The sequence below is a fragment of the Chelonia mydas genome, chromosome 12 (genome assembly GCF_015237465.2).
Source record: "Chelonia mydas isolate rCheMyd1 chromosome 12, rCheMyd1.pri.v2, whole genome shotgun sequence".
Taxonomy (NCBI): Eukaryota; Metazoa; Chordata; order Testudines; family Cheloniidae; genus Chelonia; species Chelonia mydas.
Genome location: NC_051252.2, coordinates 33,278,076 through 33,301,652, shown reverse-complemented (window position 1 = coordinate 33,301,652; position 23,577 = coordinate 33,278,076). Strand labels below are relative to the sequence as shown.

The 23,577-nt window shown below is 38.6% G+C and overlaps 1 protein-coding gene across 3 annotated transcripts in view; it reads right to left on the bottom strand.

The window, feature by feature from the left end:
- The window catches only part of CDH13 (cadherin 13), a 761,603-nt gene that overhangs the window by 297,147 nt on the left and 440,879 nt on the right, over positions 1-23,577 (bottom strand). For all 3 annotated transcript variants that reach the window (XM_007059271.4, XM_043526212.1, XM_043526210.1), the window contains one exon: positions 20,988-21,132. In XM_007059271.4, the coding sequence (XP_007059333.2) occupies positions 20,988-21,132 (145 nt within the window). The remainder of the gene's footprint in view (positions 1-20,987; positions 21,133-23,577) is intronic.

Sequence of the window (23,577 nt, the reverse complement as noted above, 5' to 3'; positions counted from 1 at the left end):
TGGAGCTTTCTCCAAGAACTTCTCCATGCTAGGCCTCATCTTCAGTCTCCAAAGATTGCCCTTCCCCCAGAAATGGATCCACTGCTACATGGAACACCCTGGCTATAACTCTCCTGCATGAATTTTACCAATAATTCAGCATCACTTTGTTTAACTGTACTCTACTCAGGTGGAGCAAGGAGTGGTCACCTGACAAGAATGCACTCCAGGATATCAGCTCTCCTGTTTATCAAGACCCTTTTAATCTGAATGTTTCAGATGCCTCCCAAAATTTTTGGATACATGGATGGATGGAAAGATATAGTCAGACAAATTAAATAATACAGTAAGAACATTTAAAGGATTACTTCCTCAACATCAATAGATGTTTAAAGTAAGAGAGCACAAGTGCCTTTGCTTTAATGAAAGCTAATGGAATGCTTGTTCAACAGACTTTTGTAACCTAACATCATGGAATCCAGACTATAAAACTATACAAATATATTGATCTCGGGCAACTGTTCTGAAGCCCAAGGTTTTTGTTTGACACGATAAGATGATAGATTACTGCTTGAAGCTGCAAATCAATGGATCTTTGAGTAAAGTTGAAAAAAATGTAATCAAGAATGTTCGACAAACTGAATTCACTTTTTACCCCTCCCAACAAAAATCAACCACCCGTCTGAGGTCAAGTATAATCTGGCCTTCTAAAACCTAAAGCAGTGAAGCCAAGAAATACTGTTTGACTGTGTACTTGATAGCATTATCCCCTAGCGTGCTCTCAAAGATTATCCATAATGTATGTTCAATGAAGGAGTAATCATATGACCCTATGGACAAAGTCTGTACTGTATATCAAATCATGTAATTAGAATAATTCTGTTTTAAAAAGAGGGTGTCAGGTTAACAATCATATTAAAAAAAATCCCTACCAGTGCTATAACAATACCTTTGATAATTAAAATTGAAAGATATTAAAATGTTTGTTTTTTTCACTCTGTATGCTAAGTTCATGTTCTGCTTTTCCCTTAGATGTTTGGGAGAGAGAATAGACTCTGGGTCAGTTTCACTTTTGATTGTAGTCACTTTAAAGTTTCTCTTTTTCTATCACGATCCCATGCACTAGTACAATGCTGAAATGTTTGCGCTGCAAATACTGCAGGAGAATATTTACTTATTTAAAAAACAATTTCCACTGAATTACATTTTAAAAAAATCATTACATGTTTCTATTGATCTTAGGTTAGATAAGGCTGAATTTACAAAAATCTAAATTTGGGGCCACATTCCCTGTAAGTCATGTTAAGAAGCACATTCCTAGTCATGGTAGGAATGTCACGGGGATATTCAGGGCTAATGTAACGTAAATCACCATAACACTTGGCTGTTATAGCTGGTAGCACAAAGATGGTGCTTTCCATTTTCAAAGTGTTTTACAAACATAGTGAGTAAAAATGTCCTGTTTACTTTTTTTTTATGCAAAATGAAATTCTGGGATTTTTTTCCCCACAAATTGTCTGCTTTCTGCAGAAAAAATTGACTTTATGACAAACTGAGAGGCAAAATCTTTCTAGCTGAAAACATCCTAATCATCATTTTTCAGCATTGGAAAATTGTAATGAAAACTTGTTTTCATTTTTGTTGAAATTATCTATGAGGGAAGAAAAAAATAATATTTACCAGCCAACTCCAATAACAAGCCAGATCCTCAGCTGGTGTCATATTGGCTCCACTGTAGGCAATGGAGGTTTTCCAATTTACACCAAATGAGCATCTAGCCCAAAGAATCTGACTGGGGTGTCCCATGCACTGACCCTGCTATGGCAATGTCTGTGAGAACTGAAGTGCTTAGCACCACACAGGTCATAAGCAGTTAAACCCAAAACATCCATGTGAAGTACGTAAACAAGTGTTATCATTCCTATTTGCATACATGGGACACTCATGCTCAGGAGCTAAATGCCTTTGCCATAAAGAAAATCCTTGTCTAAGTCAGAACTTGAGACTTCCTGTCTACTATTCTTGTGTTCAATCCCACTTCTCTATAAGTGACACAGCCTATTCATCTGTGATTAAATCTGAAAATCCCTTAAGAAGCAGAGACACTAGATGTAAGGCTCTAATGCCATGAATTAGTAGGGTAAGTTATTTTATTGCAGGTGTTCTGAAATCCCCAGAATGATATGCTACAACTTGATTTAAGTAACTATTTGTCTATGGAGAACTGGAAAGTCCATATATAATGGATTTGTCTCTTGTTTGGTGAACAGTCATTGAAGTTAATCAATATAGAAACATTTGAAATTAGCATATGTTATCATAATTGTATGAGAAAAAAGCGTTGTTAGTTATGATTGTGCAATTGAATACTACTCCACCAATAAACAGTTTCAAAATCTAATGAGCGGTTGATGCTTTGAACAATACTACAATAATTCTTGGCCAAATTATCAACTGATGTAAATAGGCATAGCTCCACTGAAGTAGAGATTTACATCAGCTGAGAATCTGAGCCTTTATACATTCCCTAACTAGCTCTTATACATGAATGAGATTCGTAATGCTTTGTCTCATTATACTGACTTTGATATGTACATCAAGGCTAGTAAATGTTAGACCTAAATAGGCTAATATTGTCAGTTCTAAACTCCCTTTAAAAGAGAGCTGCCAACCCATTAGGGAAATCCATGAGAATCAGAAATCATTAGCACTATAAAGATAATGCTATGAAAACAGTACATTTGTTATTATGATTTCATGTACAATAAGGAACCTGTTAAGGAACAGAGTCAAAGACTGCTTCTGACCTAACTTACACTAATATAAATCAGGACTAACTCCTCGAAAGTCAATAGAGAGTATAGATGTAAATGAAATCAGAATCAAACTAAATGTCCCTGGTAGAGCTGGTTGGAGAAACTGTGACGGAACCCTAAAGTATGGGACTGTATAGTTCTATTGAAAGTGAAATGCGTTGCAAAATCGGGTTGCTTCTTGCCAGAATTTTGTTTGCAAAGAAAATTGAAAAAAAAAAAAAAGTTCCAATGTCAAAACACGCTGTTCCATTGGTTTTGGAATGAAACATTTCATTTTTTGTTTTGACATAATTTTTCATTGAGAAAATTTTAAATGTATTATATGATCATACATCCCATTCAGAATGAAGCCAAATTTTGAAATCATGCATTCCTTTGTGAAACAGAACTACTGTCCTCTGTATAGCCCCAGTACTTAGTAATAAACAATTTGCTCAGAAAACTATACATAAGGCTTTAAATGTTTTATTTGAGGCATCTGTTGATCTTTAATAATATATAAAGTTGATGTCCAACAAAATAGTCTTTGCTCCTAACACAGAGGTAGCTGGAACAGATACATTATTTATAATATCACTACACTAACACTTTGCCCTTATTTACCACTTTCCATTAAATATGTTATAGGACACCTACATTAAGTAGAACCATGGACAAATTACTAAACAGGAGTACAAAAGAATGTAAGGACAAAATCAGAAAGTTTAAAGCACAAAATGAGTTACACCTAAGAAGGGATATAAAAGGCACTAAGAAGAGGTTCTTTAAATACATGATGAGCAAGAGAGACAAACGAAAGTATAGGTCCTCTACTTAATGGAGAAGGAGAGCTAATAACTGATGACATCAAGAAGGCTGAGATGTTTAATGACTATTTTGCTTCACTCTTCACTAAAAAGGTTAATGGTGATCAATGAAAGTTTATTCAAAACTGGCACATTTCCATGAACAATTTTAGTTTTGTTAAAATGGCATTTTCTGACTAAAACACATATAATCAAAAAACTCCGAAGCAGCTCTAATCACACCCTTATTTTACAGATGGGGAAACTGAGTCATAGAAATTAAAGTGAGATCTCATGGTGACACAGGTGAGCAAAACCTAGATCTTCTGACTCTTAAGTTAAACCAAAAGGCTTTTCCTTCCTCTTTAAGAAATTTTAAACATCGTGTAACTTGGAACTAATGAACAATTTGTAAGACTTCCTTTGGATATCAATCACAAAAGTGATCAGTGATAGAATATTTCATTGCTGTAAAGCTAATACATTGTATTAGATAACTATTAGTGTTTTATGTTGCCATAAAGCAGAATCATTGCATTCGGTCCTTCAAATGCATCTTTAAAGCATACTTCTTACCAGCAGCTATCCACCAGAAATAGATTGCAAAAAATCAAAAATGGCATCACTTTGAGATTCCACCTTCACCCTTTCTGGCACATGTCTTCTGAACTCGACTGTCTGTGCTTGATTCAGAACCTGGTCCTGCATTCTTTGCATATCCAGTACATACACGGACTACAGTGTAAAGGGTAGCCATGCAAGGAATATAAACTTAAGCCCTTAGTTTGTTTTGCAATATTCTTGAGGTAAGGAATACGTCTTCGTCAGTGTTATGCAGTGTAAAGCACAACTGGTGGTGCTCACTAAGTAACAAAGGGCTTGATTTTCAAAAACACATACAAACAAGAGCATGCATATGTTATTTTCCATCTCTCTTTGATGGATAATTGTTGAAAGCCAGCAGACAGAAGTGAGTTTGCACCTAGTTTGCAAACATAGTCGCCACAATTGTGTGCACAGATTGAATATTTTCATGCACAAATGGACATTTAATACACCTAAAATTGCACATGCAAATGCATACATTGCATGGACAAATTAAGCAATCCTTTTTGCACATGCATTTTCCCCCCAATCTGGCCCAACAGTTTTACAATACTGTAAATATTAAGAGATTAATACTACTACAAACTTGAAACAAACTTGAAAAACCTACTTTTCCTTTTTTTTGTTCATTTGTTTACTTTTTGCATTTTACTCATTTCGCCTTGTCAATTACTTTCTTTTGCAGTCAGTTTCACCCTCCAGTTCTATGCCTCAGTTCTGGACTGTTACCCGGATTCACGGTTCTGTGGGGGTCTCATGTGCACCAAACCCCTGTTCCATGAACATTTCAAACAATGTCTCAGTGAAAAGAAAGGAGGGTGGGGGAAAGGCCAACCCCATTTTTTTTAAAATAGACATTCATAATTTTGGATCCAACGAGAAACTGCTGAGCTTGAATTAATATGCAAACTAGACACCATTAACTTGGGTTTGAATAGAGGCTGGGAGTGGCCGGGTCATTCCACATATTGAATCTATTTCCCCATGTTCAGTATCCTCCTCACACCTTCTTGTCAACTGTCTAAATGGGCCATCTTGATTATCACTACAAAAGTTTTTTCTCCTGCTGATAATAGCTCATCGTAATTAATTAGCCTCTTACAGTTTGTATGGCAGCTTCCACCTTCTCTGTATGTGTATATAGATATATATATAGATATATATCTTCTTACTCTACGTTCCATTCTATGCATCCGATGAAGTGGGCTGTAGCCCACGAAAGCTTATGCTCTAATAAATTTGTTAGTCTCTAAGGTGCCACAAGTCCTCCTGTTCTTTTCTCTTTAAGACAACATTAGAAAACTCAGAGTAACCAGCATAGGAATAAATAATCCTGTCATTCTCAAACAATCCATTTTGTATTCAGGTGGACATGTTCTCTGATAATAAAGGTAGTGTGGATCTCTCTGTTGATGGATACTAGCACCCCATGCTAGGGCAGACTAATCCCACCTGCACTGGCAATTTATAGGCCTTTCTCAACCGAGCATTTGGAGTACTGACTGCACCATAGTATTACTGTCACAGGAAATGATGTTCTATTGTTATAATGCCTGGCAACACAATAGTAGGATTTACATCCATTTGAGGGGGAGGACAGCACAGGGGCTAGACCCACACCTAATGTAACAAAGCTCATCAATCTCTGAATCAGATCATAAATTTATGGCACATGATTGCAAGCTGTCCGGATTTATCACCTTCCGTACGCACAGTAAAGGACTCAAATGAAATACAGTTGTGTGGAAGCTGACAGTCGACTGACTTACAGTACAACTCACCGAGCAGCCTGCAGGGCTGGCATCCTGCAAACAGGAGATGGAAAGGCGAAATATAAAACCTGTAACTTACATCTATATAAACAGGAAAAGACTGAGATCTGATACAGCCAGCAGCATAACAAAAAGGAACGAGATGCCATCCTATTCTGGAATATGTCATGCATGTAAATATGTTTCTTCAGGTTCATTTTCTTTGATACTGTCTAAATTATGCTGAAGTACCTTTCAATTAACTGATTATATGGATGAACGATATCCCTTGTGTTCAAGTCATTTGAATCTTTTAAGCCCACCCTGCCCCTCAGAGGGCATACAGACAGATGCATAAACAGATACATAAAATCCCTGCTAGCTGAGCTAATGCATAAATAAAATTCCCTGTGCAAAGAATTAGATACAGAATTATACAAACAAACTTGAGTCCCTGATCTTCAATACCCAGAAGGGAGTCCACCACTTCCTTAAAAATTCATTTGTTCTTTAATTAAGAAATATGCTTATTTCTAATTAATAAACCAATGGTATAATGTAAATATATGCCAAGCAACCAAACATCGCTGCTTTGATAGTTCTATGCCTGGAAGTATATTAAAGTGAAATTATTTTTCTACATGAAATGCAACAGCATAAAAATGGCATGTGTTCTGTATCCTGGGCAATTAACAATGTTCAAGTCAGGTGCCTACTACTGTTGGTATATTTTTGTGTGGGGTAGAGCTGAAGGAGATGACAGGTCATTTTAATCTTAGGTGCAGTGAACAAACAAACCATTTATTCACAAAAAAAATTAAACAACAAAGGGCTTTTTGCAATTTCTTCAGTTCTTACACACAGCCTTAAATATTGACCTCTGCTCCTGAGGCAATCTGGAGTTTTTCCTCAATTTAACCTATTTCTGTGGAGAGCCAAGCATAATTGAACCCTGGAGTGAACCACCGACTACTGCTTCCAGTCTTTTACATAGCAGTTCTTTTAGCTGCAAATTGCTACACTTAAGATTATTTAAATGTGCTCAAGATGGACTGAGCTGAACACAGTGGCTTGGCTGGGCACTTGTTAGGGACAGGAGGCTCTAACAGGTCTTGCCCAACTCTAACGTCCATGATTTCAAGACAGATTAAAAAACAGGAATGATCTCTGTATCTAAACAGATATCACGTCCACCTACTTGCTGTTTCACCACCCTATATTATTTATATGCACACATACTTATTTTGACTTCGTTGGAGGTTTGGGATAAAGGGTGATGTTATTATATGACTGCTTACAGGGACCCGGGTCATAGACCAGGGCCACAGACTATTGTTCTAGGCACTATGCAAATGCATCAAAAGACAGTCCCTGCCTTGAGGAGTTTATCATCAAAGTAACAAATAGATATATGTTACTAGGCACTACTGCAATACAAGTTAATTATTAATTATTATTATTATTATTAATAGTAGTAATAAAATAATTAGTGTTTGAAGATTAACGACTTCATGGCCTGTAGAAAGATACCACAAAAGAGATACAGCGAGCCTAATTATGAGTGCACAAGAGCCATCCTTAAGGCTTAATTATGTTCAAAACAAAACTGACTGACAGAACGGCTCCCTGAATGCAGACTGTGTTCCAAAAAGGACAGACAATGGAGCACGTGCTGAGCGCCCGCAGGAGCCTGGCTGGGAGAGAATATATGAACAGACACAATGAGGTCACCAAGTGTCTGCATTGGAGCCTCTGTGGCAAGTATGGATTTAAATGCACCATGTGGGATTATGACCAGAAGATTGAAAACACTCTAGAGAATGAAGAGGCAAAGATTTTATGGGATCTGGCAATTGTCACAGACCAAATGGTGCAGGCCACCAGGCCGGATGTAGTTTTTGTAGGAAAGAAGACAAATAAGACAATGTTAATTGATACTGCCATACCAGCAGATGGAAATATATTAAAAAAAAAGAAACAAGAGAAAAAGATGGCAAAGTCTGAAGAACTCTGCCACAAAGTTGAACAATCAAGGAAAACTAGATCAGAGATGAACCCAGTGATTGCTGGAGCACTTGGAGTGATCCTTAAGGGTCTGAATAAGCAACTCAAGAACACACTAGGAGTTCAAGATATCATGAGCAGTGACCTCTAGAAGACTCTTGCGCACTGTGAGAATTTTCAGGAAAGTCAAAGGAGAACAAGTGCAGATGAGCATCTAAAATGCAGGAATTCTGCAGAGGGTTTAACAAAACTCCTGACTACCCAAACCTACAGAGTCAGTTCCTGATCGGGATTTATTGGTGCCTCATAGGGATTTTAGATAGCAGCATTTCCCTTTTTATGCTTAGAGATCGTGTATGTTGTAAAGGCTGTTTGTTTAAAAAAGGCAGGATGTAATAATAAATAAATAAATAATTATAAATATATACAATCTCCAATATTTCCTGAGAGATAGAGTCCTCCAACTATTGAAATAGTCCTCTGTGATTATTCTATTGGCTTCTGGTTGGCACCTGTATTTGAAAAACAGAATATCAGCATTACAAATGTTTGGGGCCTGGCCAGCTCTTATAGTTGTCTGAGCAGATACTGACTGGCATCTGTTAAGATACCTTAGAAATCTAAAACTGGTAAAGCCATATAAGAGAGATTCTACTGTAGGTTGCACTTTTTCAGAAATATTTTTAGTCCTAGGTGAAAACAAGCTGTCTGGTCCTGATAGCCTATCCACTTTCCAAAATTTGTGCCCTCTTAAGAAGCTCTGGGACAGCCAGATATATTACACAAAACGGTGTTCTTTACAATCCTCATCTGGCAAAAAGAACAAATAAAACACAATTGTTGGGGCTTGATGATTCTTTCACTTACACCAGTGTAAACCCAGGAGCAGCTCCACTGAAGTCATTAGAGTTAAATTAACGTGAAACAGGAAAAGTGAAAAGAGAATCACACTTTTCGCTTCTGGGTGTTGGCAGAACATGACCTTTTAAATTTGGACCAACCTATGTAGATGGACAGAATCAATTATTCTATTTACAACATGGTTAGAATCTTACAACTGCAATTTATTACCAAGAGCAATATTTTATTTTTCACTATCTCAATATATTTAGCAACAATCCTTCACCGTACAATATATTCCTACAGTGGAATACCAAGGCGCTAACTTCTACATTAGTTATGAAAATTAAATCTACCTTTTTTGGAATCTTCCTTTGGAAATCCATCGGAAATACTCCTGTCATTTTCGTGAACCCCTAGAAGTATTCATTGTGATTCACTGTATCACAAGTCACATCAAAAGAATTCATAACGATTTGATTTGCATTATAAAGTCTTCAACACAGAAAATTGCTTTTGATGTTGTCTTCAACTTGTTCTTTCATTGTTTTAATATAAGACCATCATTCGTATCAGCAGTACTTGAACTGTGTAATTTCCTTAAAGTGACAGTTTAAGACCGACCAACAATGTTTCTTTATTGCTTCATTTATATTTTCTTCAGTTCTTGATTCACGTGTTTCATATTTTGTTCTCTCATTAGGGACATGAACGATCTATTGTGAAGGTGTTGACTTACTGCTGGCGCCTCCCTGTGGCAAAGTGTGGCGTAGCAGCTCTCTCCTTGCTGGGTGGCTCCTGACGATGGCTGCTCCGCCTCTGTGGTGACCTGCCTCTTTCTGTGATTTGACCCTCCACCCAGGTTACTTCAAAGTTTGTCTCATTCTGGGGTAGTTCATGAACAGAAAGCAAAGGGAATTAACACAAATAAGCAGAGTTAAAAAGAAACAGAGGGGAATGATTCCCTCTCAGGGTGTGTCAGAATCTGGCCCTCACTTCCCTCAGGGAGGGGCCTTCAGGCAGTGGTTGTCTGGGAAGCTCCTGCCTCCAGTCAGCCCTTTCCTCAGGAGCTGAAGGTCTGTTCTCTCCCCCGATCTGCCAACAAGTGTGCTGTTCTGCTTCCTTATAAGCTCCTCCTGCAGCCTGTTCATGCCTTGCAGGTGTGGCGGTGCAGCGTTGCCTGCGCCCAGAGCAGCTCATTAACCCCTTGTTGTCCAGTGTGGGTCTTTAGTATACCCCATCACACGCTATTGAAAATGGTTTTAAAATTACTGACACCAAGGTACTTTGTTGTAGCAATATTCTGTTCAGTGAAATGTTTCCACAGAGTAAGTTTGCCTCTCACCAAAAATGACTGAATATTTTCCATAACTGTGTATCACGAAAAAAATGGCAGATTTCCCAGTCTCACTTGGAGTGAAATTATCCCCCAAGCAGAGAACCAGCATAAGGAGTATGTGCCACTTAATTCCCACTTGATCCCTATTTTGTGGATTTAAGAGTTGCACAGTCCTGTGCTTGGTGTGAATTTCTCCCTCTTGCACTGAGTTTATGTGGTTTTGGGTCTGAAATCGAGAACTCTTCCATTATTTCAGTCTTCCAGGAGGAATTTACTTATTTTCAAAATACAGTGGAAATGCCATAAAACTCCACAATCCATGTGTGCAGAACGTTAGTAACTTCTGTGACTGAAGAATGCATGAAAGAAAGAAAAATGTGGTCTTGACACTGATGGAAGGAGAATCAGAGGCCCTTAGAAAATACCTAATTCCACTCTTTCCTGGTTTCACCTAGTCATAAAGAAACAATCCTTGAATGTTCTCCTCTGCTGGAAGCTCTTTATAAAAATTGTGTCTTTTCTAACAACTGGCTGCAGGAAAGCTCTTAAGAGAACCCCTGTAGTTTTTCCCCAGGTTGTTGGAATCACAAGTCAAAGGCAAGAAGCAAGCCTGCGGCGCTCACCAAATTCAATGCAATTTTAGTCATTTTAAAGCTTAAGTCGTCCTGTTTTTTCTGCACATCAGCAATGATCACAAAGTAAAAAGAGATACACTGGGGGGGAAATATTTTTATAATCCTTGAGACATACATCAAACAAAGATGATTGCAACATGTGTACAGGGAGAAAAACCATCTAACTTATTCTGCCAACTTCTCCAGATATATCTTCATGCAGTTTACCTTTGCAAATGTCTTTTGATTTTCATCTTCCATATGCAATCTCATTAATATTCATTTCTGCAGCAACTTTGTTGTTATTAGGCTAACTGAAAAAAAGGCAGCCTTGCATGCTGTATTTGATAAGAGGAAACTGTCTCTATAACCCAATTTTCATTTGTCTGAATGATAGCAACATACAATTATATAGCATGTGGCTATCAATAATACATGCTCAGTGATCTATACCCTTCCTCATGCCTTATCCATTTTTACAAATTATTATTTTATGATATTGAACATTCCTCTGGGCTATTGTGCTTAATGTCATCCTGTGTGCCACTTTAAATGTCCCTTTATTTCTAATAATTATTTACAGACATCTTCTATCTTCTGCTTTAGGGCTCCTCAGTTGGAATGCAATGTATTCAGGCTACTGTGCTTAATGGAAAACAAGTTGCTGTTTTTAATGCAATTCAAAAGCAATTTCCCCTCCCTCTGTAGTTAGGCTTTTAACCCATTGGGCTTCTAACATATTGTTACAAGTTGGATAATCAAGTCAAATGTGTTCAGAATCATTTCTGCCAAATGCCTCCAGCGAATGAAATGAGATGTCAGCTTAGTTCATTTAACCAGCCCAAAGTAAAAAAAAAAACAACTTTTCATCAGCAGGAAATTGTCAGAAATTTCCAGATGACCACTCTCCTGCAATCCACAAGGCTATTGACCTAGGTTTTGCCGTAGCAAGTGGGTTCTCAATCTGGTGGCTTGTGACCAGGTCTAGGGTGGTAATGGATGTGCTCCTTTCTTAATGGGTGCATGGGACAGGGTCTCATGGGAAGAGGATCTCAAAACTTTTCCCTGCTGGAACACAAGGTTGCAATATGGAAAAAGGTTACTTTAGTATAAAGTATAACACTTTATAGCAGTATAAAGTATGCTGAGCTTGATCTAAAGCCTATTGAAGTCAGTGGAAAGACTCCTATTGACATCAGTGGATCAGGCCCATATATTAAATGCTAATGTTACATACGCTCAGTCTTTTACGGGAACTAGGGGCAGTAGAAATCAACACTAAAACAAAACAACTGAACAGAGATCTTTTTTCAAGTACAGATTATCCTGAACAGGCAACCACCAAACTTCCAGTATGTCCAGGATTGGACACTTCTAACGGAAGCCAAGTTTTCTATGACTTTTAGAATTTGCTTTTGTAAGATTTTGACAGTTGGCTAGTCCCAAGAAAATCACCACTCAGCACAACACCACAGGTATCTTATGTTACAAATTAATTCCATGCAAGAAAAACTGATAGGGAAATATATGTGTATAGCACCTTTCATTCAAAAGATCCTAATGTACATTACAAACTAAATTATAAATGGTCCTGTTTTGAGCAGGGGGTTGGACTAGATGACCTCCTGAGGTCTCTTCCACCCTAATATTCTATGATTCTATGATAAGCTCAGGTTTTGAGAAGTGGCTTCCATTTAATGTACGCACAATTTTGCATTCACAAATAATTAGACCCAATTTTTTGCTCCTTTAGTAAGATGAAGACACTAACATTATAGAGGCCTAAACAGCTGTTTGTGTCCATAATGCATTGTGGTTTCAAAATAGAAAGCGCAATTATTAGTAAGGACAAAATTGCACTCCTTCCGCTCCACCAATCCCCAAAACATGGAGGCCAGATTGAGGTCCATTTGAAAATGTGGCCTTAATTACACAGGAATCACTTCATACACCACTAAAATACAGCCACTTCTGGGATTAAGCATGGCAACTCTTTAACAGTGTATAATCATACTAAACAAATAAAAATACATATAAACTTCTAGTTTAAATATATCATACTTGGAAACCTTGCCTTGCCTTCAATTCAGGCACAGCATAACAAGGTGTGTTTGTCCTTATTATCACATAAAAACAACTATATTATACTACACTCCACAATAGATGCCAGCCTTCGCATTGTAAAGCAATGTGCTCAGTCCTTCTTCACCAAGTCTTGTCCACAAACCTCTTCTCTACAGCCTTTCAGTTGAGTATTTAGTACACCATTTTGTTTACAGAATTCCACTTGTGATACGCAACAATAGTTTAACACATTGCAATTTCTTTTTCCTCTTGAATTGACCCATAAATTTGAAAATACAAATACAACTCTTAAGTTCTTTAAAACCAATTATACTAATCCTATTTCCACAACTGCTTTGATCTTTCAGAAACTTGTTATGCAAACTTTTGCAAATCTACTCAGCTATGTATGAGATTCATGCTTCACATGACTTTTAAAACTTTTAAGCAATGTAATAATTTTGCCTGACAAGTTGCATTTATATCTAACTCTTTCCTTTTCAGTATAGACTGTCAGCCTGGCACCTTCTCATCAGTTCCCTTGACTCCAGTCTCAGATTTCAGGATTGTGTCTAGGTGCAAGATATATTACTCAGTGCATTATTTTTGCCTGTGCCTTGTTATGTGCTGGCATTCTGAGATCTCTGACCTTGTGACTCCATCAACAGGTTGTCACCAGTCATGCCGCTCCAAATTTCTGGACCTAATAGTTCCATAGTTTGCCCTGAAGTAGTATACAATCATATCCTTATGGCTCTTAAAGTGAGCTAATGGACCATATTCAATTTTGATCTTCAACCTCCATTACCTTCCTGGGGCAAAAGGTGTTGTTCATCTTCTGTACACCAAGATGGTTGCATGCAAACTTCCTTCTTTCATTTTCTTCTGGTTTTATGTAAGGAGGACAAGTTCTATGGTTCTATCAGCTTCAGGATTCTAGCTTTGATTAAGCCCCCTGGATAAGCTCTAGTCTTCATGATCAAAGCTTCATCCTTTAACACATAAGGGATCATCCTTAAGCCCTCCTCTGTCAGAGCAACAAAAGAAAAATGGCAGCCCCTCCTCGCACTGCCCCTTACCTAATCCACGGAATGTGTTACAGTTGGATGTGCTGATCTGTTGATATCATTGACATAAAAACATAGGAGGTTTTTTTCGGTTAGACAGCAAGTTTAATTAAGTTGGGGTACACAGTGCGTTTTGGTACTTGTTGGAGGTAGCAGTAAAAAAGAAAGCCTATGGAATACTGAAGCACACTCTAGTCAATCTGAAGGTGTCAAGAAATGCACAGATCTTTTCCTTTAACTTCTTATTTCCATACTTTTCAGGTTTCAGGTGGATTGGCCTGTCATGTCATGATGCAACCTTACCTGCTGCTAAGCATTGCTTTTGTTTGCTAGTCTAATAATGCTTGCATCCTTTCTTTTGAATATCTTTAGCACCAAAATGGGGGGGAGGGCTTGATCATTGAAATTTGCCAAGGAAATAAACCTCACTGAGGAGAAATGCCATGGAACACTTGGATGAAAACTGGCTTGGTTTTGACCAAATTAGCACTTGTGAAAAAGGCATGTAACGAATGCAAGTTTGTTTGTTTTTTAAAGCAACATTAGTGGGGTTGGTAGTTGTTTGTCTCACCTGTACCCTAATGCTAAGATGGAACTGCTCATGTGCACATGGCAAATTTTGCTTCATATTGAAAAGTTTCTGAAGGTTTGTGTATTGAAACAGGCAGGGTTCCAATGGATTGCTAAAGCAACATGCTGAACTGAGGGGGTCTGCAGGAACTCAGCCTGATTTGTTACAGTCTCTTAAAATGTGCATTTACTGAGTTGGGGCACCATTGGAATGCTGACTCATCTAATGTGGTCTCTGTTGGATACCTGCCTCACTCAGCACTCAGGCTGACAACCTCATACTGTTTGGTTATATTTTAGTTTATTCTGATAGTTTTCAATGACCATCTAATGCTTCACAGCCTTCCACTTATACACATCTAGACTGAGTTGTATTTTCTCAGCGGGATGTGAGGTTTTGGCAAATATAAGTTACATCCATAGTGAATATAAGAACATAAGAACAGCCATACTGGGTCAGATCAAAGGTCCATCTAGCCCAGTATCCTGTCTTCTGCCACTGGACAATGCCATGTGCCCCAGAGGGAATTAACAGAACATGTAATCATCAAGTGATCCTTCCTTTGTCACCCATTCCCAGCTTCTGCCAAACAGAGGCTAGGGACACCATCCCTGCCCATCCTGGCTAATAGCCATTGATGGACCTATACTCCATGAACTTATCTAGTTATTTTTTGAACCCTGTGATAGTCTTGGCCTTCACAACATCCTCTGGCAACGAGTTCCACAGGTTGACTGTGCGTAGTGTGAAAAAATACTTCATTTTGTTTGTTTTAAACCAGCTGCCTATTAATTTCATTTAGTGACCCCCTAGTTCTTGTGTTATGAGAAAGAGAAAATAACACTTCCCTATTTACTTTCTCCACACCAGTCACGATTTTATATGCCTCAATCATACCTCCCTCACCCCCGTTAGTTGTCTCTGGAGTCATCTCGAAGCTGAAAAGTCCCAGTCTTATTAATCTCTCCAAATATAGAAGGCATTCCATACCCCTAATAATTTTTGTTGCCCTTTTCCAAACCTTTTCCAATTCCAAAATATCTTTTTTGAGATGGGGTGACCACATCTGCATGCAGTATTCAAGAGGTGGGTGTACCAGGGATTTATATGGAAGCAATATGATATTTTCTGTCTTATGATCTATCCCTTTCTTAATGATTCCCAACATTCTGTTTTCTTTTTTTGACAGCCGCTGCTCATTGAGTGGATGTTTTCAGAGAACTATCTACAATGACTCCAAGACCTCTTTCTTGAGTGCAACAGCTAGTTTAGACCCCATCGTTTCATATGTATAGTTGGGATTATGTTTTCCAATGTGCATTACTTTGCATTTATCAACACTGAATTTCATCTGCCATTTTTTGCCCAGTCACCCAGTTTAGTGAGATCCCTTTGTAGCTCTTCGCAAGTAATTTACCTTACTTCTCCTCTCTCTCTGAGATCTGAAAGCTTTCTTGTTCAAATGCATTGCCATGGTTCTGCAGCTGCACTCAACACTTATATTAGGGATCACTGCACAACCTATAAATAAAAGTAAATGCATTCTCTTGTCCTACGTGACAAGACAAAATGCTAACAAGGCATGTCAGGACTTCAAATAGCTGAGGAAAGTAATTATAGAAACATGAGATGGGAGATGGATTGGCCATGGGGGTCTTCCACACCAAGTCTAAATCATGACCCTAAAGAAACTTGTAAGGCATTGGCACTACAGAGACCACTGTCTATCCTGTCAACCAGTATTGTATCCTTGTATTTCCACATCTGTATCCTTCTCTTGTCTTATACTTAGATTGTAAGCTTCTTAGGGTAGGGACCTTCTTTTTGTTCCATATTTGTACAGTGCTAAGCACAATGGGCTCCATCTCTTGTCAATATAAAACTGCCACATGAGTGCACTGGCCATTCTAATTTAATATAGGTTTCAGAGTAGCAGCCGTGTTAGTATGTATTCGCAAAAAGAAAAGGAGTACTTGTGGCACCTTAGAGACTAACAAATTTATTTGAGCATAAGCTTTCGTGAGCTACAGCTCACTTCATCAGATGCATTCAGTGGAAAATACAGTGGGGAGATTTATATACATAGAGAACATGAAACAATGGGTGTTACCATACACACTGTAACCAGAGTGATCACTTAAGGTGAGCTATTACCAGCAGGAGAGCGGGGTAGGGGGGAACCTTTTGTAGTGATAATCAAGGTGGGCCATTTCCAGCAGTTGACAAGAACGTCCTAGGAACAGTGGGGGTTGGGGGGGATAAACGTGGGGAAATAGTTTTACTTCGTGTAATGACCCATCCACTCCCAGTCTCTATTCAAGCCTAAGTTAATTGTATCCAGTTTGCAAATTAATTCCAATTCAGCAGTCTCTCCTTGGAGTCTGTTCTTGAAGTTTTTTTGTTGAAGTATTGTCACTTTTAGGTCTGTAATCGAGTGACCAGAGGGATTGAAGTGTTCTCCGATTGGTTTTTGAATGTTATAATTCTTGACATCTGATTTGTGTCCATTTATTCTTTTACATAGAGACTGTCCAGTTTGGCCAATGTACATGGCAGAGGGGCATTGCTGGCACATGATGGCATATATCACATTGGTAGATGGGCAGGTGAACGAGCCTCTGATGGTGTGGCTGATGTGATTAGGTCCTATGATGGTGTCCCCTGAATAGATATGTGGACACAGTTGGCAACGGGCTGTGTTGCAAGGATAGGTTCCTGGGTTAGTGGTTCTGTTGTGTGGTGTGTGGTTGCTGGTGAGTATTTGCTACCAATGTGATATGGGTGATGAGTGAAGTGGTGAAGCCCTATCACACACTGGAAGGGAGTTAATAATCAATTAATTATGGCACACGTACAATAGATGTACCCAATTAACTGCTCCTGAGCCAGAGGGTCAGGAGTTGGAGACATCAGATGATAATTTAATGGGCACCTGGGCCCTATGAAAGAAGAAAGAGTGCACTCTGAAGGGAGGAACCACAGAGAGAAGAGGGACTCCTGTAAAATTGCCAGAGCCGGAGTCTGCATGTGAGCAGAGACCTCAGCAAGACTCATTCTGAGGGGCCAGTGCTCAACGTCAGAACTGGGAGATAAAAATCTGGAGTAACAGAAGGAGATTGAAGATGGAGCCCAGAGAAAGGTAGATTTGTTAAGAGACTCTGATTACCAGTTTGAGCTTTTGTCGTCCCCAAAGGGGTTGGACTTAGAAACGCCCCAGCCAGAGGAATAAACTGCACACAGATAACCTGCAGGGTGGGCTAGAGATACAGATTCCTAGAACATCATACCCTGATGCAAGTGAGCGCTCTAATGATGAGTGTGCACACTGAGAAAGAGAATAATTATCAGAATGTAACCTGTGTAGTGATAAAATTGTGTCTCCGGTATCAATTACTTTTGGTGTTTATTTCTGGAAGTTAAAAAAATTAAATAAAAAATGATCCTATTTTCCCTGGCTGAGGAATTGAGGGAAAAGAATCTTCAGGATTTATTTTTAAAGCTAGGAGTTTGTTTGTTTGTTTCCCCCAAAATACTATAAATATGGATTTGCAGAAATTTGCTTCCACTGGTTCTGGAGTCCTTGCCATCTGATCTATTTTCAGAATATTTAAAGGCTTTGTTGGTTTGTATGTTTGAAATCAACTGTGAAGGATATTGGGTTGTTGTTGTTGTTAACCCTGTGACACCTAAATAGCACAGAGCTGTCTGTAGAAAGTAATGGAAGTCATTAGCAGGCATTGTGGATGATAGATTTAACTATGCATACTCAGAAACTGCTTATATTGCAGTTTAAATAAAAGAAATGCATTTGAAACTGGTCACTCGATCTCATTAGGTAGTCATACTCTGTTATGTACTATTGATTAGTTTGTACAAAGGAATTTCAGAGGAACTCTGACAGCCATGCATGTGCAGTCAATAGCTATGAAGTTCTTGTTTTATTAGTTCCATGACAAGGGGATGCAGGAGGAGGGGAAAGTAAAGGGGAACTTTTGGGAAGGTTTGTTTTGGATTCTTTACAGTTCACTAAAATCTGAACTATACACAAAACAATGTTAGAAAATGGTTGATTTTCCACTTGGATAACTATACTATACTTCTAAACAGGACTCTAATTTATCTCTGGTTAGAAAGAAAATATGGCCATTTTTTTAAAATTGCCCTGTTGGTTCTTAGTCTGCTTGTTAAATATTGCAATATTCAACATCACACATTTATCTTAATACCTCTCTGTGTTAATCTTATGGGATAACAGCTTATAATGCAATTCAAGTCCAAAGCCAAGCAGGGAAGCATAACCATGTGCTAGTACATATAATTGCTGATACGGTCAGATGATTCCTAAAAGCTCCACCAATGACAAAGTTTGAACAAAGATGAATATATAGGCTTACCAAAGGTTTAATACATTAAAGAGGGAGTACAAAATGATTTTCTCTGTTCACACTAAATGCAACACACCCTATATAGAAGTGAAATTAATATTAATTGTTCATAATGGTATAATATATTTAATTTCAGTCTTCATCCTGAAAGATTCTAGTGTGTTTATAACCAAATCTCTTAAAACATAGGACAATCCTGCAGTCTTCATCCAGCCACAGTGTTAGGATATAGATATTCTGCCTGTAAAGGCCTATACTCTAAGAATTTAGGTGTATTCTTATCACTTAGCTAGTTAAAGAGGTATAAAAGAAAGAATCAAAATCACTGTCTGCCGATGTAAGGGCCTTCCCTTCCTGTAACAGTCTGAGGCCCTCTTCTTAGGCTAAGGCCTTGGGCTAAGCAGCAGAGGCAGCCATAAGCTGGGAATCGAACGGTCACATCCTCACATTCCAAACTGGGCACACTGAAATAAGGTGCTATTGGGCTGTTAGGATACAATCCTGTCCTGATAATGCCTATCCCCTCCAGAGAAAGGGAAGTGCCTAGAAGATGTAAAAAGAAATTTAGTCTGATAGCATCCTGTCTGGCAAGAACTCACTTATCAATAGCTGGGATGTGAAATCCTCATTTCTTTGTTGTTCTATCACTGTAGTCCCCATTTCCCTATTGTTTGTCTGTATAATCTGTGTCTGGTTCTGTGGTTGTTTCTGTCTGCTCTATAATTAAGTTTGTTGGGTGTAAACTAATTAAGGGGTGGTGGGATATAATTGGTTAAATAATCATGTTACAATATGTTAGGATTGGTTAGTTAAATTTCGGTAAAATGATTGGTTAAGGAATAGCTAAGCAGAACTCAAGTTTTACGATATAGTCTGCAGTCAATCAGGAAGAAAAGGGGGGAATGGGAACAGGGAATGGGGGTGGGGGAATTGGAATCATGTTTTGCTAAAGGGGGGGACTGGGAACAGGGAGACAGGCAATGTTCTGTGGTGTCAGAGCTGGGAAGGGGGACATGAAGGAAATTGGAATCATTGCTTTTCACCCCAGTAAACATCGAATTGTTTGCACCTTTGGACTTCAGGTATTGTTGCTCTCTGTTCATACGAGAAGGACCAGGGAAGTGAGCAGGTGAAGGAATAAGCCCCCTAACACACAGCTCCCACTAAGGACTACAGGATGTAGCTCTTTATTTGATATATGTATATATCTATATCAATACACATATAGGCATACAGATGTATGGCCCAATCTTAATCTCACACCACTGTCACTCCAGTGATTTTAACAGGCAACTCCCCTAGCTTGCACTGGTTTCAATGAGATCAGAATTAACTCGTTTATATTTGCTGATAATATAATTATCATTCACAGCTGAAGTGGGGATACCTCTGCACTGGAATACAACAGCTGTTGAACAACTCACAGCAACTTTGCACAACATCTGAGAGCAGGAACTGAAGAGAAATAGATTGAGTTGTAACTGCAGGAGGAATTTAGATAGAGAGTCTGGGTATCCTAGTTGGAATGTGGCAAGGACATCTGTTCTAAGACCCCCTAGTTTACAGAAAATGCCATGAGAAGCACACGTGAGCATCATCAAATCTACATTAGAAATGATCAGAAAATGTTCATACTGGGGCTCTCATCTACACAGTCTATTTTTATTTGATCAGTGTTCAAATATGTACAATGTTGCACTATCCCAACAAGCCCTATAATATGAGCATATTTTTCAATACGCATTCGATTTATTCTTGTCATTTACCTACCACAGGCATTGCATACGCAAATAAATCCTGCCAGCAGCCAATCTGACTGCGAACAGGTAGAGTTCCCACCTGAACTGAATCGTTATGGGATGTATTCAGTCCCAACCGTAATCCCATCCTGCAGTTCGTCTCTATGGATAACTCAGATAAGAACAACAAAACATAAACCTCAGACTGAGCTTCCTTCTCAAACTATGTTGTTTCTAGGGTTTCCCTGCAGCATACCAGAGACAATTACCCTCTGCCCAAAAGGCAGGCAGAAGTTAATGAGCCACACCCATCACACACAGTCAGCAAATATCCTTCTGCAATGGAACAAATGTGCAGGTATCAGAAGGCAATATATGGCCTATAAAACATACAGTAGTTTACGGCAGCATGAACGATGTCACATACCTGTAGGTGACCCTTCCATGACATGTCCAACGTACGGCCCTTCCCGGAAGATGGGTCTGTTGTCATTCTGATCAATAACAATGATATCTAGAAGGACTGGGCCTTCAATACTTTTGCCGCTGACATCAGTGATCTCAACCTGCAGCTGAATGAGCGAAAAGATAGGAGTACATGAGTTAGTTCATTATCATGACATACGCAAGGAGCAAGGAAGAGAAAAGCTTACATCAGCATTTTTGCTGGAACAAGCCACTGGCAAACTTAGTACTTCAGTCTCAAGGGAGATTCTCTAGGACTGGGCTAGAAGCAAAATAGTTTTGAATGGAAGCAAGAGAGATTCAGACTATCCTTGAATAGTCTGTAACTGATTTGCTAAATTTACTAAAGAATGCAGTGAAGGGGAGAAAAAAAGAAACATAATTTGATACTAATGAAGTAAATATTTGCTTAGAATCAGTCTATTTCCTTCAAAGGGAAACATACAGTACCAGGTATAAAATAAATTGCAAGATCCTTGTTAACTGAGTATTAGAAGATATAAATAGGGTGTTATAAGAAAAGATAAGAGTAGCCCTTTTGTAGAGTAAATAAATTCCCTCCTTGATGAGGGAGTGGAGTAAATCAGCACAACATTTGATTCAATCTCTATGTATTTTGTCCTGAAAAGAAAGGTATAGAGGCAATAGCTCTAATGATAATATTTCAATTATGTTATGTCGTGACTTTCATGCCAACTCACCCCACCACTGCTGCCTTCAACACTTCTTATGTCTCCTCTTTATTTATTTATTTATTTTTATGTAGCAGCAATGGGAAATTGTGAAATTGGCAGCCACTATTTCCTTGACATGTCAAATTCAACAAAGCACACCTCAAAGTCATGTTGCAGCAAAAACCTGAGGCATGCAATGCAAGAGACATTTCTTCCCCTTTCTGTGGCAGGTGGCTTTTGTTCCAATGTTATGAATTGCTATGTCAGCCATAAACACAGAGAGACAGTAATAACAAGGATTCATTGCAATCAATGCCTATTTCTGCATCCAGGGTATACGAGTACTAAAGTCTTTTGGCACAAAAAGCTGGGAAAGCAAAAGGAACCATTCAGATCTGGTTGGGATTTTGGCTAAGAGCGTTAGAAATAATGCTGTGTTAACTAATTAGAATTAAAACACAAAGTTTTAATGTTTGGGATTTCTAGTGTAAATTTCTGGAACAGCTTAAATAGCCTCAAAAGCTAAACAACAAGTATTCTGTTGGGGGGGGGGGGGGAATCTAAAAAAATTGGTCCACTGTGACCATAGGCAATGGTTATTGAGCAAAACAAGTGGTTTTTGTCCAAATGGAATGATGCAAATATTATAATAGAAAACTACACATCTGATGACCTTTACCTTGAAGGGCATTGTGTGTTTATGAATGTGTTTGCTTAGCAGCTGAGGGTTGATACAGTGCATATCATACACTGTGTGGTAATGAATTGTGCCATTTTGAAAGGTTCCACTCTTGAATAATAAACATTCGTCACAAAACCTTAGCACCTCCAGCACTCAAACCTACCATTCGGGTCCATTTTCAGGTTTTCCTTTCATATCAACTCTGCTTAACACACGCACAAATCAATCAGCTGTTACTAGTATGGCAATTCTCAGAAAATAGCATGCCTGTGTTCATGTTGTGGGCTCTGGGGTACTAACTGGATTTTCAGTTGACAAGGTAGAGTTAAAATCGTCTGCTTCTTGGTGACATTTTTCATCACAAAGTGTTGCTGTCTTTTGAGAACAGACAGCCTGCAACAAAATTAAAAGAAAAGGTTTGGGAATCTTTCTGGTATTACCAGCTATATTAGCTAAACTGTGCAGGATGGTAACTTTAATGCACAGCTATTAATTTCATTGGTTGTCCCTGGTCTGTCGTCACTTCCTAATACAATTTAAATTTGATGCTAAATTCAGCCCTTGGTTATATCACTTTAACCAAGGGTGCAAAAGCCTCCACTGACAAAAAAAATATGATCAGAATTGGGTCTGATTCAGCACAGTCTTCACTAATGAGTGTCCTACAGAGTCTTGGCCTGAAACTAAAGTTATCCTCCGCAGTCACAACCCCATTGCTTTGATGAGAATGGTACCCACTCCGCATTGGAGCTAAATCTCATTCCACTCCTTTGCATATCTCACCACAACCACCATCATCTGAATTTTTAAAAAAATTCTTTTCCAACATGCTGAAGATTTACCTAAAACAACAGATCAATGCCACATTTGTATCTCTGGTAAATTCATGTAGTATTTACATTGACAGAAGGAGATGTTCTAGTTTATGAGTAAGTGAATATTGAGGATCTGATTTGTAGCAACTGCATGCATGGGCAAGCAAATTTACTAGTTGTCTGCCATGTAGTCAAGACTTGGGCTCCAATCCTGCAATATCTGTGTACTGTCAATTGGGCCCTGCATGGGAACAGCAGTCGACCTACCTGCAGTCAAATGTAGGATCAGAGACTGAAATGAGGACTGTTTTATAGCATGCTCATTTTGAGCTGAACCACTGATCTTGAAGTTCACCCATCACCTCATTATTAACTATTAAA